This window comes from Melozone crissalis, unplaced genomic scaffold (genome assembly GCF_028551555.1).
Source record: "Melozone crissalis strain CALT ecotype California unplaced genomic scaffold, PUWL_Pcris_2 ptg000004l_1, whole genome shotgun sequence".
NCBI lineage: Eukaryota > Metazoa > Chordata > Aves > Passeriformes > Passerellidae > Melozone > Melozone crissalis.
In genome coordinates, this window is record NW_026535782.1 from 37849055 (window position 1) to 37865126 (window position 16072).

At 35.5% G+C, this 16072-nt stretch overlaps 1 protein-coding gene across 1 annotated transcript in view; it reads left to right on the top strand.

Moving 5' to 3' along the window:
- The window catches only part of APAF1 (apoptotic peptidase activating factor 1), a 30126-nt gene that overhangs the window by 12417 nt on the left and 1637 nt on the right, over positions 1-16072 (top strand). Inside the window, exons 12-25 of the mRNA XM_054280474.1 lie at positions 1358-1484; positions 3409-3534; positions 4124-4255; positions 4916-5041; positions 6005-6166; positions 6435-6563; positions 7329-7454; positions 8353-8472; positions 9087-9212; positions 9567-9692; positions 11129-11248; positions 11567-11692; positions 12448-12573; positions 12981-13127. Of these exons, the coding sequence (XP_054136449.1) occupies positions 1358-1484; positions 3409-3534; positions 4124-4255; positions 4916-5041; positions 6005-6166; positions 6435-6563; positions 7329-7454; positions 8353-8472; positions 9087-9212; positions 9567-9692; positions 11129-11248; positions 11567-11692; positions 12448-12573; positions 12981-13127 (1819 nt within the window). The remainder of the gene's footprint in view (positions 1-1357; positions 1485-3408; positions 3535-4123; positions 4256-4915; positions 5042-6004; positions 6167-6434; positions 6564-7328; positions 7455-8352; positions 8473-9086; positions 9213-9566; positions 9693-11128; positions 11249-11566; positions 11693-12447; positions 12574-12980; positions 13128-16072) is intronic.

The window sequence follows — 16072 nt, forward strand, 5'->3', positions numbered from 1 at the left end:
GGAAATCATTTAATGTACAACTAAATACCATGTATGGTAATAAAAGGATTTGTGTAAGAACTCCTGGGGTTTTCTCCTGGGGAAAGAAGGTGTAATAATTTTCAAGAACTTGTGGGAGAAGGGGAACCTGTGATATATGGAAGGTGACAATTTAGCAATAATTACATAAAAATAAATTGAGTAAAATATTTACTTCTGTATTCAATTATTGTTCATTTTTAATAACAATGCAAAGATGACAATATGATACTTTGAATCTTCTTTAAATAGTTTTATTTTAAAGTTAGAATTGTAGTGCCAGTATCTGGTATGTTAGTGTATGTTTTTAGGTTTTAAAGTAAACTGTGACTTTAAAAAAGAGAGCATTTGTGCCAACTTGCAAAGTTTTATAAAGTAGCGAGATGGGAAATAGTAATCTCTACATAATCTTGAAACTTCTCCAATTTAAACAATTCTTTGCTGTTACTGTATTTTTGGAAGTTTTTTAAGGAAAAGATACACAGATCTACACATTTTCCCAGCCTTGTCCAATAGTTAGTTGACCGTGTAACTCTCTTCGGTTCTGTTTGATATTTCTCTTCTGACATTTGTAGTACTTGGTGCTTAGAAATCAGAGTTGACTCTGTGTCAAGCAATTATAGTACGAGCCAGGCAGATTAGTCCCCTCTTTGAATATTTGGTGATTTTATTTAGCAAAACTGCTTGGAAATTGCACGGTTCAGGAGTCAATATCTAGTTAGTTCAGGACAGAGAGGTTTTGGTCATTATCACCAAGTCATCTTATTACAGTGCCAGCTTTCTGTGTTAAGATCTGGCTAAACAGGATGATTGTGATTGCTACTAACTCTTAAGTTTTTGTTGAAGTGAGGCAAGAGTCATCTAAGGTGAGTTATATCCTGTACCTAATCTGTGATTGACAAGTGGTGATAGTCACAAATCTTATTTAGCTATCTAGTGATAAGAATCAAGCCATTGTCATGGAAATTAAGGAAATTTGTGCAGATCTAAGCAAATATACTATTTTTTTAATATGCTTGAAAAGGAAGAGTTCTCCTGCAGGAGAACAAGAATTCTCAGGAAAAAGTCTACATTTGGAAATAGCATCTTTCAGATCATAAAACTGTTATCTTCCTTGGTCTCTAAGCTGGAACTGTTGGAGCACAATATAGAACTTAGAGTGAATGTTGGAATATGTGCTTCCTTTATTAGTTCAGCATGAAGGCTGGGTGTAGTGGGTTGGTTGTTTTGTTTGTTTATAAAGCTTGCTGCTCAAGATGTGTGAAAAAGTGTTAATCTCCTGAGAGATGATTTTGAATAATACAAAGGTACTCATCTAAATAATTGTCTTCCCCTGCAGAAATAAAAAATCCTTGAAAAATCTCTACCGCCTGGTTGTTCGTCCGCATAGAGATGCAGTTTACCATGCCTGCTTTTCTAAGGACAGACAAAGAATAGCATCATGTGGAGCTGATAAAACTCTTCAGGTAAGAACACCTGTGAATGAGTCAAAAGAGATGCTGTTTACCATTTCAAAAACATTTAAACAGTCCTATCACTTTTCTTCTGTTGCTATGTGGCAATATTTGGATCTAGGTTGTAATTGGAGACAAATGATTGAAAAGGATGTATTATTGCATAAATGCCAAGTTGCATGTTCAGAATACGTAAGCATTATCTTCAAGAGCTGAGTGGTGGGATTTTAGGGTTTATGCCCTCACTGCCCTAATGTGTGAACATAAGATGATATGGAAAAGGTCACAGCCCAGCAATGCACTCCAGCTTATTTAATATTTGCTTGCAAAAAATGTTATTTCCAGTCACAGTAGACCTTCTACAGTACTGAGCAGTAAGATGTTTTAGGTACAGCTTTACTATTTATATGAGATTGTAATGGATGTTATGCCACTTTAGTGTTTAATTAGTTAAATGCCTTAACAAATAAGAAATACATCTGTGGAGAAAATGCCTGAAGCAGAGGACAGTATTAAATTGGATACAGGCCCAAAGTGCTTAGAAAGCAGATTAGAGGAGACAGAGAGGAACGTGACTAATATAAATTTGCCAGCAGTCTGCCTGGAGGGGAGTCAGCCAGCTCTCAAGAAAACTAGCAATCAGCCAGCCAGTAACCTGGTAAAGTACCCATATTCAGACAGCCAAAGGTAAGGGAAAAGAACAACTTTGCTGCAAACCTTTGGTATTGTTTTGGATGCTTGAGAAGTTGACTACTAAGTTGCTGCTCATTTGGCTACTTACTGTGTTGTTACTGGGTTTATTTGCTTATTTTATTTGCTGGCCTGTACAGAATTATGATCATGGCATCCACTTAGGAGATGCCTGGTGGATGTACTCATGCTGTGCTGTAGTTGCTGTGCTGGGCTTCTGTAGTTAATGGCCTCATTATTGACACTGCAGATTGCTTATTTTTTTCTTCATTTTACACCCAAAAAAATCTGTGGATTGCAATTGCATTTAAACTAAACTCTCATTGAAGAATTAATAGGAAAATTAGTCATAATCCTTTTTTTTGTTTTTAAACTTTGAGCTTATTAATGTTTTTTTCTAATTATGGCTTAAGCTTTTCAGTTTTCAAGGCTACTTAAAAAAATGATTGCTGGATTAAGAACAGATACTCTGCAGAACTTACTGTGAAGGTAGATTTCCTGTTACTTCTGTACTTAAGTTCTTATTTGAGCAAATACCAACCATTTAATTGTCATTGGTATTTTTGTTCAATAAAAAAAAAATCTGAAAAGTGCTGTAAAGAACACGTTGTGGTCTGTTTTAATAATTAAGAATATGTAACCTAAGATGGAAAGGGCCACCTGATTACCACCCCCTGCCCAACCCACACTGTAAAGTTAAATCCCAGAATTTAAGGAAATGGATTAATATGTTGCACTTTTCCCCAACTGTCCTTTCATGGCCTATGTCTAACTTGAGACTGAAATGTGTGACAATTTTCCTGTCAGTTTTCCCCTATTTATTTTAGGTTTTTTGTTCTTCCAATCATCAATTCTGTTGAAATTCTTACTTTAGATGTATGGGTGTCCAATACACATAAAACTAGAATTTGTAGTTTTATGAATATCTTAGATTTTGTTAATAGGTTGGGTTTTCTGGTTACTGTTAAAATTGGCTGTGAAAGGGCATGGCTCTTAGGTTAGAGTGGGGGTAGAACAAAAATATTTTGAAAAATCAATTTTCACTAATTCTCTCTCTTACAATTTCTATCACCCTTGCAGGACTTTACAATTATGTTACTGTCCCTGAAATTATGAATCCTTTCAAAAATCAACTCATTTTTTTAAGAGCTTGCATAAAGAGAGCTGTTTGAGATTATAAAAGAAACTTATATACATGTTTTCAAACTGTTTGCAAGTTACAAGGTTTTATTGTTCCTTGTTTTAGGTGTTTAAAGCAGAAAGTGGAGAGAGACTCCTGGAGATAAATGCCCACGATGATGAAATACTCTGTTGCGCTTTTTCTGCAGATGGTGAATTTGTAGCAACTTGTTCAACTGATAAAAAAGTCAAGGTAAGGGAATGGAGAAAAAATTATTCTTTTTTTCAAACTCACAATTTGAATTTCTGTTTAATTAACTGAGCACAGATTATTAAAACTAAATGTGTTTTAAACTGTCTTAAATATTATGTGGATAATTTAATACTTGACACACAGAAAAGCCCCACTTGTTACAGAAAATAAAAGATGCTTATTGTTAACATCATGCATGCAGAATTAACCACTTATTTTATTTGTATCATCTCATGTTTCTTTTTAACTAGAACATAATTTGTGAGTCTAGTCCTACTCATAACATGAGATGAATCTATTAATAACTCTTTTTTTAATGCTTCTTTTCTGTTACCTGTGAAATAGTTGGGATTTTTAATTCCTCATTATACTAGCAAAATCTTGTTGGAATTTCAGAATTTATCAGATTCTAATCTGAATTATGACCTTTCCTTTCATAATGTCTTCCTTCTTTATGTAAATATATAATCTTCCCTCTTCAAAATATTTTTGAGGTATTATTAGAAATGTTTTAGGCATAATTTCCAGATTTTGAAAACAATTAGTTAACTATATTAAAAAGTGTGTTTCATCTTTTAATTCTGCCTAGGTCTGGAATTCAAGAACAGGCCAGTGTAGGTGTGTGTATGAAGAGCACTCCGAGCAGGTCAATTGCTGCCAGTTCAATAACAAAAGTGGTCAGTACCTTCTGGCCACCTGCTCAAATGACACTTTCATCAAAGTAAGTGGAAAAGAGTGAGATTATTCTCATGCTGTTTGTCATAACAAGGTAGTTGTTGATGTAGAAATTTATCTAAACATGGCAAAGTAATGTTTTTTTAAATAAGCCTGGTAGAAGAGACATGGCAACAGATCAAGAGTGTTGGCTACAGCTCTGTTATCAGATTTCAGCAAGGCAGAATAGAAGTATTTATACTCAGCAAAGGAGAACGGGCAAGTCCTCTGTTGGTGGGGCATGAAGGTGAGGACTTTGGTGATATTCAGACTGTTCAAGACTAACTTAAGAGATTTTGTTTTTGTTGAAGTGCCTAAACTACGTAATTCTAATTTAGAAAGCTGAAAAGGAATGAGGCATGACACAGCTTTTTTCTCAATCTGAGGAAACTCAACTTTGTGCTGGTCAGGGGCCTTTTCTGCACTGTACAGAAATTTTAAACTAGATTTATGTAATTCTGATGTTAATAGTTTTCATGCATCTTACCAGATAGAGGTAAATTGTAGGGTAGGCCAGGCCATAACATCCAGTCCATGAGCATGGGAAACTAAGAAAAAATAAAAGTGGTGTTTTGTTGCCAGTATATGATTTTGAGAAGAGCGTGAATGATCTGTCTTTAAATAATTCATTATTATGATGATATTTATATGTTTATTTCTCTTACAGATTTGGGATTTGAATGGAAAATACTGTAGAAATACCATGATAGGTCATGAAAATTCTGTCAATCACTGCAGATTTTCACCAAATGATGAGTATGTTGCTAGCTGCTCGACAGATGGAACAGTAAAGGTATACAGTATATTTTTAAATCAGCCCTTTGTTTTGATGATGAAAGGGCAGGTTTTGCATCAAATGCAAAATATGTGTAAGAAAATTGTGTGTCTGCGAAATCAGCTTTAATGCATTCAGTCCTGAAACAGTTGATTATTGGTCCCATTTGTAATGCAGGATTTTGAAATGGCTTGTCCAGTACCAGGAAAAAAAGTTGACTCCTTGTAGTTACAAATAAATTCTAACTAGCCTAATTTTGAATGTTTTTGCCCTCTAATGCACTTTGTTAAGAAAACATGAGTGGGGTGTAAAAATTGTTTAACTAGAAATAGTAGTAAGATTTTAGGTTGATTTAAAGTTTTGTCATCTCTGAAAATGAATCATCAGGAGACATAAAAATTAAAAGCAATTTTCATGTGCTGTTTTCTTGTATGCTCTAGAAGAAAACCAAGAGGTTTGTGTTTTTCTGAGAGTGTAAGTAGCAGGAAAGAAGGATTGCTGTAGCTATTGTTCATAAGGAAAAATATGGTGAAGAGGATAGAAATACTCCCTAGATTTTTGACAGTTCCCTCAATGAAATTAAGGTGCAAATCTAGATGTGTACCAGATTTCTCATGATGAGTAGCTTGTTTACAGGGTTGCAGGGCAGGTGTTATTTTTGGCTTTATTCTTTTTTTAAGTAGAAGTTCAGGCAGCGTTCTAGCTGGAATGATAGGAGGGAAAAACCAAAGGAGAAAGTTCTGCTGCAGCATAATCCTCTTTGTGGTTTGTTTTTATTTCTTAATTTTTCTCCTTTTTTAATATATAAATAATTTGGACTTGCAAATATTCTAATGCTATTTCTTGACTAGGGAAAGTAACAAAGGGCTTTCATATTTTATTCTCTGCCCTTTTTTATTAAGACGTAGTTGGGAGCTCTCTCCTGTTGTATTCTGTACCTGCATCAGCCAATAGATTGTGTTTATTTTCTGTTTATTCCAGCTTTGGGAAGCACGCTCAGGAAATGAACTGAAAAGTATTGAGATAAAAGATTTCTTTAAAAATGCAGATGAACAACCAGATGATGTGGAGGTTTTAGTCAAGTGTTGCTCTTGGTCCAGAAATGGTAACATGATCTTGGTGGTAGCCAAAAATAAGCTTTTGGTAAGTACCTCACTTTAGTATTCTTTTGGAAGTAGTGTATTACAATATAGGTAGAAATTATGATTACAGATGAAAATCCAGGTCATTAAAATCTTTCAGATAGAAGTGCCTGATTTCAAGTGTGAGTAAACAAAAATATGTGGTCAACAAACCTGTGACTAAGAGGAATACCTTTTGAATTCAAGAATGTAGAGTGTTGAGCATATAAACTGTTTGTCAGTAGTGAAGTTATTCAAACAGGGTTTCTATTTTAATTATGTATTCACAGCTTTTTGACATCAACACCTGTGGTTTGTTAACTCAAGTCATTGTCAGCCATCACAGCACAATCCAATACTGTGATTTCTGTCCTGGGGATGAGTTAGTGGCAATTGCTTTGTCTCACTGCTCTGTTGAGGTAAGTGTCTGCAATATACCACGGAAGGCTGCTTGCAATTTAAAATGTTACATTTGTCCTGATAGTTTCTTGTATGCAGAGATAAAACACATGCTGTTTTTAGCAGGCTTTTGGTGTACTCTATTCTTTTTAATTTTCATTTGCTTCTTAAATTTAAAATGCCAGCTGGGAAATAATGTTTTAAAGTTTCATGTTCATTTTGGACAGTGGAACCCACATTTATCTAAAACTAGACTAGTCCACTAAGTGTATCTAAAGCTACTCTTGTACTCTCAGGGGTATTGCTCAACTCAAACCAAACCCTCTCTTCTGTGTGATGGTATGTAAGAAGGAAGGAAACATCTAGAATAACTTTGAGGCTAGGATGGCTAGAGTAGCTCTGTACAAATATCAAGTTTGGGGTTGAGGTTAGTTTGGGATTGTTTTGTTTTTGTTCTTGTGGGTTCTTTTGGTTCTTCAGTCTGTACAGTCAAGTAGAACTTGTATTTTCTTTATAATGTGATTTTTTTTTTCCTGTGTCTCTTAAAATCATAGCAGTCAAAGAGGCTGCTGATTCCATTTCCCTGACTATTGAAATCTGACAAGCAGGCACAGTTCTTGTTACATTTGGTTTCAGAATAAGAACCAAGAAAATACTAGCAGACATAGTAATTAAGTGTCTTAGTAGTAAGTAAGCAATTAGTAAATAATTAGTGTACTTGCACTATTTTCACTGTAAATGCAATTTCAATACTTTTGATTTTTTGTTTCATATTTGTATTGTAGTTATGGAATATTAAGTCTTTATCAAAAGTGGCATATTGCAGAGGACACATGAGCTGGGTTCACTGTGTGACATTTTCACCAGATGGATCTTTATTTCTGACTTCATCTGATGACCAGACAATACGTGTAAGATAACTTTTCTTTTTTGAAATATCTGAATTTAGATAGGTATTAAGTCACCCATTTAAGGAATTTTTTATTGTATAATCGTATATAAAATACATAAAAATATACTTGTGTACTTTTTATGTAAGGTTATAGTTAATATAAATTCAAATATTTGTTATAAAGTAATTTACATATACTGTAAAATGTGCTGGCTTTTTTATTTATTTACTTTTTATCTAAATTCCCCTTTATCTGTAAGATTTTTTAAAGTTTGATTGCACTTAAAGAATAATTATAACCTTCTATTTTGTTTTGCACTTTATCTAAATTGGGAATTTTGAAGGTTTTTCAGGATTCTAGCAGACTTGATATGTTTCGTTGTTAGGTATATTTGCCTGTTAGTATTTAGGATAGATTACTGTAATTGCAATGTCTCATTAAAACCTGTGAAAATATAACTATATCTTACCAAGGTAACCTTTCCCTTTCTCCCATGTTAACACATACATTCTTTCAATTTTGAAAGCAATTGAAATATAGAAATCAGTATTTTTATATTTCATATTTATATTGCATTTTTATATTTAAATCTGTATTTTATATTTATATTTCATATTTTTTGTAATTGGATTTTAATGCTGCTCTTAGAAAATTTTGGGTATTACAGCTATGACTCTAAACACAGGGAAGTCTTGTAGTCAGCCTGAAAAAAAAAGTTCTATTTCATCTGTTGGAATCACTGTAGTAACTGCACAACTTTCCCCAGTATCAAGAACAGCAGAAGCGTAATTTTTATTGTTTTAATAAGTCAGTGTTGCTTAAACTTTATAAGACTTCAGTTTACAGATGCTGTTACTCAGCAAGTTTTATGTCTTGTTCTTTAATAAAGCTAATGAAACACTGTGTTCTTGCACAGATCTGGGAAACAAAGAAGGTGTGCAAGTCTTCTGATGCTGTGCTGAAGAGTGAACTAGATGTTGTGTTTCACAATGGTGAAGTGATGATTTTAGCCATCTACAATCAGAAGAATTTACAAGTAAGGTGTATTTACCAATCTTTTAGTACATTTGACTGTTACCAGCAAATCTCAGTAGAAAACTGAGGAAGCGCTGAAAGAACCTCTTGTTCTTGGCTTTCAAGAGTTGAATCTGTAGCAGATGACTCAGTGTGTGATAACATTTTTGTATCTAGAAACTGTGCCTAGTTTAGTAAGTGGAAAAATGGGGTTTAAGGGGAAATTTCTATGCTGATGTTGAAACTGAGTCTGGATGCAGAACTCTTATCCCTTCATGGTAGAGGTCTGTGGGTTCCCCACGTGGCTTAGATGTGTACAGCGCCTATAGACTGGGTGGTGTCACAACAACAAATGATGTGATGCTCCAAAGCTCTGTGTAACAGCTGAGGAATCATCTCAAACTGGGCCAGGGAGAGGTGTGAGCCCCGATTTGCACTAAAGGAAATAGTGGCTACTCTCTCACTACTGTGGGCCCTGCCACACCAAGTGCTAAGTGCGCCAACATCCAAACTGGTTTGTGAAAGTAACTTGTAATTTAAAGTTCATACTGTTCCCTTTGGCATTGTCGGCTCTATGTTGTAATTTATTTAAGTTTTAAAATATTGTAATACCTTAATTACCTTCCTATTTTACAGCTTATCAATGGAAATACAGACAAAGTTATTATGCAGACAGCAGCTCAAGAATCCCCCATTTCCTGCTGTTGCTTAAGTGAAGATCTTAACTTTGCAGCTTTTGGGCAGGAGAGTGGAACAATAAAGGTATTAAATCCTAAATCTGGTTTGAAAAACAGTAGGAAATCACTCCTCTTTATGTTTTTTCTTTTAAAATAAATGTTATTTGGATGATGTTATACAGTAATATTATTCAATATAGTAATTCAATTTACATTTGTGAATTATGTCTAAATTTAAAATAACTTAAAGGTAATGCTAATAATCTAGCTCTGAATTTCATTTTACCCAGGCTGCACTAATAGGAATTTTGGGTTGTTCCAATCCAGTGACTTAAAATCATGTATTTACAATCTCGTGTAATTTAAGAAAACAAGAACATGCAAATTCTTTCTTCAAGTGTGTCAAGTAAATGCAATTATTGTATTCTTCATTGCAAAGGTACTACAGTTGTCAGATGGGAAGGTTCTGAAGTCCTGGGAGGCCTACAGGACATCTGTGCAGCACTGTCGATTTACACCCGACTGTCAGACTCTCATCTCAAGTGCTCATGATTCAGTTATACAGGTTTGGGCAATATTTAAAAAGATAATGCTGTAACTTACTTAAAATAAAGGGATTTATACTATAGATAATGTAAACTCAGTAAATGACTGCTGTATTCTGCATTGCTCCATCCAGGGGCAAGGGACTGTTGAAAGCATAGCTTTTATTTATGCCTTATGTGACAATGAATACTACAGATTTTCTGTTTTTACTGCTGTGGATGCTAGAAAGGCTTTGAGAAGAGTAAAAGAAACATTAGCTGTCAAACAAGGTGGTTCAGGAGCTCTGAAATGAGGGTTTGGGATGCTGTAGGTCTGTCAGTGTGCTTGCTTCCACTGTCTTGGGGAATGATGTAAAAAGTCTCTGAGCGGGCTGGTGTTCCCACCCGGTCCAGTGCAGAAAACCAGCTAGAAATAGAGTGGCTGCACTAATGTGGGCTTGAATTAGGAACCTCTGCCTCTCAGCAAGGTGGGTTTGCTCCAGGGATGCATTCTGGTGTGTCTGTGTCAGCATTATCCACCTCAGGGCTGCCGTTGTGCAGTAAAGATCCGTGTCTCACTTGGAGCTTGCTGAGCCCTGCTTTGTCCTGCAGAGCACTTCAGAGTGCTGACAGGATTCCTAGGCACGTGGTCCAGCTGCTCAGGAGCCTTCAGGAGCCCTCACAGCTGAACCTGGAGTTTGAACAAAACCTCCAAAGCACTCCTGGGTGCTGATCCTCAGCCTGGGATCGTTCTCCTGGTTCTGCCGTGGGAAGTGTTCCTGCTGGCCCTCAGCTCCCTCTGGTGGGCTGAACCCCAGGACTGTCCCTGCACACACAGCTTTCTGTTCACCCTGCTGCAGGAAAACTATGTAAAAAACCCTGTTCCTTTGAAAACTATTAAATCAGTGCTGTTTAAAACAAATTGATGCTTAATTGCTTCTGTAGAAAAAATTTCACGTAAATCATTTTGCACTGAATAGTTGAATTGAAAATAGAAGTGTCATGTTGTTATAAATGGCAAAGCAAAATGGCAGCTCATTAAAAATGCCCTTTAAAAATACAAAAGAAATCTAATTTAAGTCAGCAAAACATGAGGTCTGCCAGGTGAAATAAGTCTATATGTTGTAATGATCAAAAGTTTAAAACCCAAAACTACTGAGGTGCCCGAAAATTATTGGTTTGCTGCTTTTTTTTTTCTAATTATCAGTGAATTTTAGGTATGAAATTGACTTTGCAAATAAGATTATATGTATATTATAAGGAACTCTGTCATAGGTTGACCATTAAATGCTATGGCACCCTCAATCTTCAGCATCTCCATTATGGATCACTTCAATATCTAACATTTTAGTTAATCACTACCACCATCATAAGAACTTGTTATTAGTCCTGTTACTTAAAAATAAAAAGTTAATTCATGCTTCTTATGTTTGCTGTTTCACTTTTTAAAAAGAATGTATTTGATTTTTATGACTAGGTATGGAATTGGCAATTGAGTGAATGTGTGTTCCTAAGAGGGCACAAGGAAGCAATCAAGGACTTTAGACTTCTGGAAAATTCAAAACTTCTCTCTTGGTCATTTGATGGAACTGTTAAGGTGAGTAAAAGGCTTTGAACTGAAGAAATCGCATCAAACACATTTGACTCTCTCCTGTAACATTTGGTATTTCCTATATTTTGTGTGGGCACACATTTTATGAATCAATTGTAAAGTGTAAGCTGACTTTTAAGACAAAATTCTATTTTCACTGAGATCTACACTGTATTTTAATTATACTAGTGAGTATAACAAAATGTTGGCCACTTTAAGAACTATCTAGTTGAGTTTTATCCTTTATATATTGTTGTGTAAGATGTGTTTTTACCTTATTACTGTGTTAAAAAAGTAACCTTTTTTTTTCTTAATGTGTGATAGGTTTGGAATATCACTACTGGAAACCCAGAAAAAGATTTTGCTTGTCATGGAGGCGCTGTTCTTTCCTGTGCTGTTTCACCTGATGGTAGTAAATTTTCATCTGCTTCTGCTGACAAAACTGCAAAGGTTGGTTACCTTCTGTATAGAGATAAAAATGGTGCCTTATTTGTCCTGAAATGTAGTCTGTATTTTTCATTTTGAGGTAGCTAGTGATTATTTAAGTTATCCTGTTGTATTTTTAGTTTTAAATTTCTTATATCTGTCACCATGTTACTAAAGCTGTTGCAGTCATTTGCAATTGATCTTGGATATAACTTTAACCTAGTGGCTTCTGTACAAATAAAATGTGTGTTTATTGCACAGCTTTGTGCAGAACACTTTGTTTATTTCTCTGTATCGATTTGTTGATAGCCTGAACTTCTTCATTTGTAAATTTAAGAAAAATTTCTGTAACTTCCAGTGAAGTTTCTGTTCATAGGTTCAGAAGGCAAATGCACAAAGTAGTGAGCTGGGGCTGCCCCATTATGTTCCTAAAACATTCCATTAAGTTTCTAAAATATAATTTTCAAGTGATTGATGAATACTATTTCTGTGAACAGCTTTAAACTTCCTTGTAAATATATAGGTTTCATTAAAAGGTACATTCCCAGGAAAGATACATACGGTCAGTTCAGTAATTCCTAGCAAGTGCTTTCTTGTGTGATTCAGGTAATAAAAAAGAAAACCAGACTCTACAGTATAAATACATTTACATAAATTCACCTACAATTATGCATATGTATAAGAAGTCTTATGTACAGTTTAATGCTAATGCCTTTTAGAAGGAAATCATAACTGGTTTTGAACTTGTCTTTCACTCCTCTGTCATGTTTTCCATTTAGATATGGAGCTTTGAAAGTTCATCTGTTCTTCATGAACTGAAGGACCACGAAGCCTGTGTGCGGTGCTGCACTTTCTCTCCTAATAACAAATTGCTGGCCACTGGAGATGACAAAGGAGAAATAAGGGTACTGCTCTAACCTTGGTGTTATTTTATAGTTCCATTGATTGTCAGTTCACAGACAGAAGAGTTCTTATGGTTTGTGTTCTGCAGGTCTGATTCCATAGCATTGTGGTGGAAAGAGCAAAGTTGGCCACATGAGGCAGTAGTTTGTAACCATATTGTTAGATTTATGTCCCGTGAATGCTAAGGAACTGATTCACAAGATTTAATAATAATTCTACTGTGAATTACATGTGTGATTAAATAACAAGATTTTTTTTAAATTATCTTGTCACTTCATGTAGAATATATATTTGCAAGGTGTTTATTTTTTTTTTCTTGAATACAGAAAATGGATTTCAGGTTTCCTTATTTGAGGCATTTCTTTCCCTGTTAAGTTTCCTTCTATAAATACTCTTTCCTCTCTTTCAGATTTGGGATGTTTTAACAGGTGCATTACTTCATTTCTGCTCCCCCGTTACTGTAGATGAAGGAGAGCCAACACATGGGGGCTGGGTAACAGACCTCTCCTTTTCTCCTGACAGTAAAATGCTTGTGTCATCTGGAGGCTATCTTAAGGTAAGCCTTGAAATAAAACAATACCCTGTCATACCTTACTGAATGGCAGTACTCTGACAATTAAGACTAATTCAATAAACAGACCTGAAACATTTTAGTTAACACAAAGCTGCTTCATTTTCATTTTTCACTTTTTCTTGTATCTGCAAGTCCCCTGAAAAAGTCTTCTAAGAATTCAGGTTTGTTTCAAAGTCCCTACATTCAGTTTAACTTCATATTTTCATTTGCAATGTCCTTCCTAAACATCTTTAAAGATTCCAAACATTTTTGTATGCCTTAATATCCACTCACTTTTGACGGCAGTTATGTTCTTTATGATTAACAGAAAAATGCTCTATATCAGGCTTCTTTTTTTTTGAGATACTGAGGTTTAAATTTTCTCGTAAGTAGAAATACAGAAGAAATTGCAGGTGATGATTTCTGCCTTGAAAGACATTTTATAAGTAATATTTGGAGGAAATCAGTGCTTTCATCACTCTTTCATTGGTTCATGCATCTACTGGGCATATGGTTTTTTGGAAGAGGAAAAGGTGGCCCTTTTTTCAGTCTGTGAATAGTTCTTTGTAATTCTAAGTTCCTCATGAGGTTTTGTGTTGGTTTTTTCCCCTTGTGATAGCCAACACCTGTTATTAGAAAGGTGTTATCTGTGTGTGTGTGTGTGTGTGAAATGACAGGTGGCAAAGTTCTAACCTTGGAGGGATGGAGTTTTAGCTGATTGTTGGTCAGTCTCTTGGTGTTAGACATGCTATCAGACTAATTCTTTGAAGTCAGTAACCATGTAACAAAGAGTTGAAATTTCTAAGTTAGTTTTGATAGCACCTTCTGATGTTCATTTTATATTAAAGAACAATACATACTAGCTTCCTCCTCATTTTATCTTGTGGTTGCACAGTATGGTGTTGTAATGCTTCTTGGAGGGTAGAATGATTTAGAATGTTAGGGGCTTCTGGAATTCTTCTAGTCCAGCCCCGCGCTGGAAGTGGTTTGCAGAGTTAGGTAAAATTGTTTAGGGCCTTGCCCTGTAAAATATTGTCTCCAGTCCATCAGGGCTGCCTCTGGGCCCTGTAGAGAGGGTTATCTTTAACCTTATCTCTGTTATCTCTAACCCTTTTATTAGCTGAAGACATCAGTTAGCCTCCTAAACAAATGCAGTGCTCTGTCTTCCATGGCATCTGTTCTAGGTGTCCAGCCACCTCAATCACCATGTGTTGGTCTTGCTGCAGTGTGTCAGTGTCTTTCTTGTACTTGGGCAGGGCCCCACACACAGTGACTGAACTAACAGCTCACCCAATTTGTTACCTAACCTGTGTTCCACTCAGCCAGTCCTTATCCCTCCAGTTTGGCTGCAGGGGTGCTATGGCAGACCATGCTGTTGGCATGGCTAAAGTCAAGGTTGCTCACAAGAGCTCTTGCCATGCTCTTTGTAGAGACACCATTTTTGTCAGCAGAAGTCAATTGGGTGCTTCAGCATGATTTACTGTAGTGTATCTCTGCTAGTTGTTCAAGATCACATCCTTTTTTTTCATGAGACTTGAAATGACTTCCAGGAAACTTGTTCTATAATAATCATGGACTTTGCAGTGAAGATTACTGACCTATAGCTCCCAGTACCTTCTTTGCTCCTTGTGAAAGTGGGTATGGCATTTGTCTTTTTCCAGTCATGGGACCACGTTCAATCACAATGCCTTCTGATAGTATTGTGTTTCTGCTTCTATAGATAGATGTGTATGAGGTGCCTGAAAACACACACACACACACACAGAGCCATTTTGTAGGGAGATACTAGTCAGGGAAAGTCCAGAACATTTCAGGAGTCTGCACCCCTAAAGCTGGACTGAGTTGGACTCTAGAGTTACGTGATCAACACCTTTGAATGAGTGAGTCATCTTAGTCACAGATGAGGTGTATCCACCTGGATACTATTGAACTTGCTGTGTGAGTGGTACCCACTGCCACAGCACCTGCTCATTTACTCAGACCAAAGATTCAAAAGCTCATTAAGATCCATTTTTGGTTTGGTTAATTTTTTTTTCTTTTTTTTTGAGGGGGTCTCCATCCATCAAACAGACACTTACACTTACAGAACAGTGGTTTTAACCAGAGCATTGTAGCTGTGTAGTTGCAAATCTGTATTATGCACATAACTATAATGTTATATATTTCATGAGATGAGTAAGCTAAAAAGTAGTAATGCCATCTGCTTTTCAATGTGATCAAAGCTGAAGGTAATCTGTTGTGATATTTTGCTGCTGCACTCAAATGCTGCCTGAATAGAAGGTAGAGTTCTTACTGGCACAATGGAATAACTGCTTTGTGCTGGATTGTGTTAGGTCCAGTTTTACATTGGTCTACAGTTTCTCCGAGAAATGGGAAATTTCAGGCTATGGTAAACTGATGTTTGCAGGTTTCTTGGTTTCTTTGTTTTTAGTGCTGTGTATTCTAAAAATATTTATTGTAATCTCACTGAAAAAGAAGTCAGTCTTACTAAAAAACCTGCAAATTATTTCAAACATGTACATGATCAATCCTCTTGTGCCTCTAGCTAAGTTTTTAATTCAGCTATAGTTTAAGTTATCTGGTAACCTGTTTTATGTATTCATTTGGTTATATGAAAATACATAATTTTTAAAAGTTTGGACATATTGCAGTTTATGTCTATTGATTGCATTTTGTGAGGGCGTAAGGGGCAGTACCTGAATTTATTATGTATGTTTTCTTGAAATTTAACACCTTCAGTCTTTTTGAAGTTTCTTTTCATCTGAAAGCCTTATATTTAGTGATTAGTCCTAAATTTATTCTACTTAAAGATTGTTTTTAATGTTAATTAATTTGATGGTTTTATTTTTAATTCTACCTCTTTGGTAAAAGCAGTCAACTGGGTTAGCCATGCTAAGCCTGTTAATAGATTCTATTCTGAACTTCTTTCACCTAACTGAAAGTGTGTT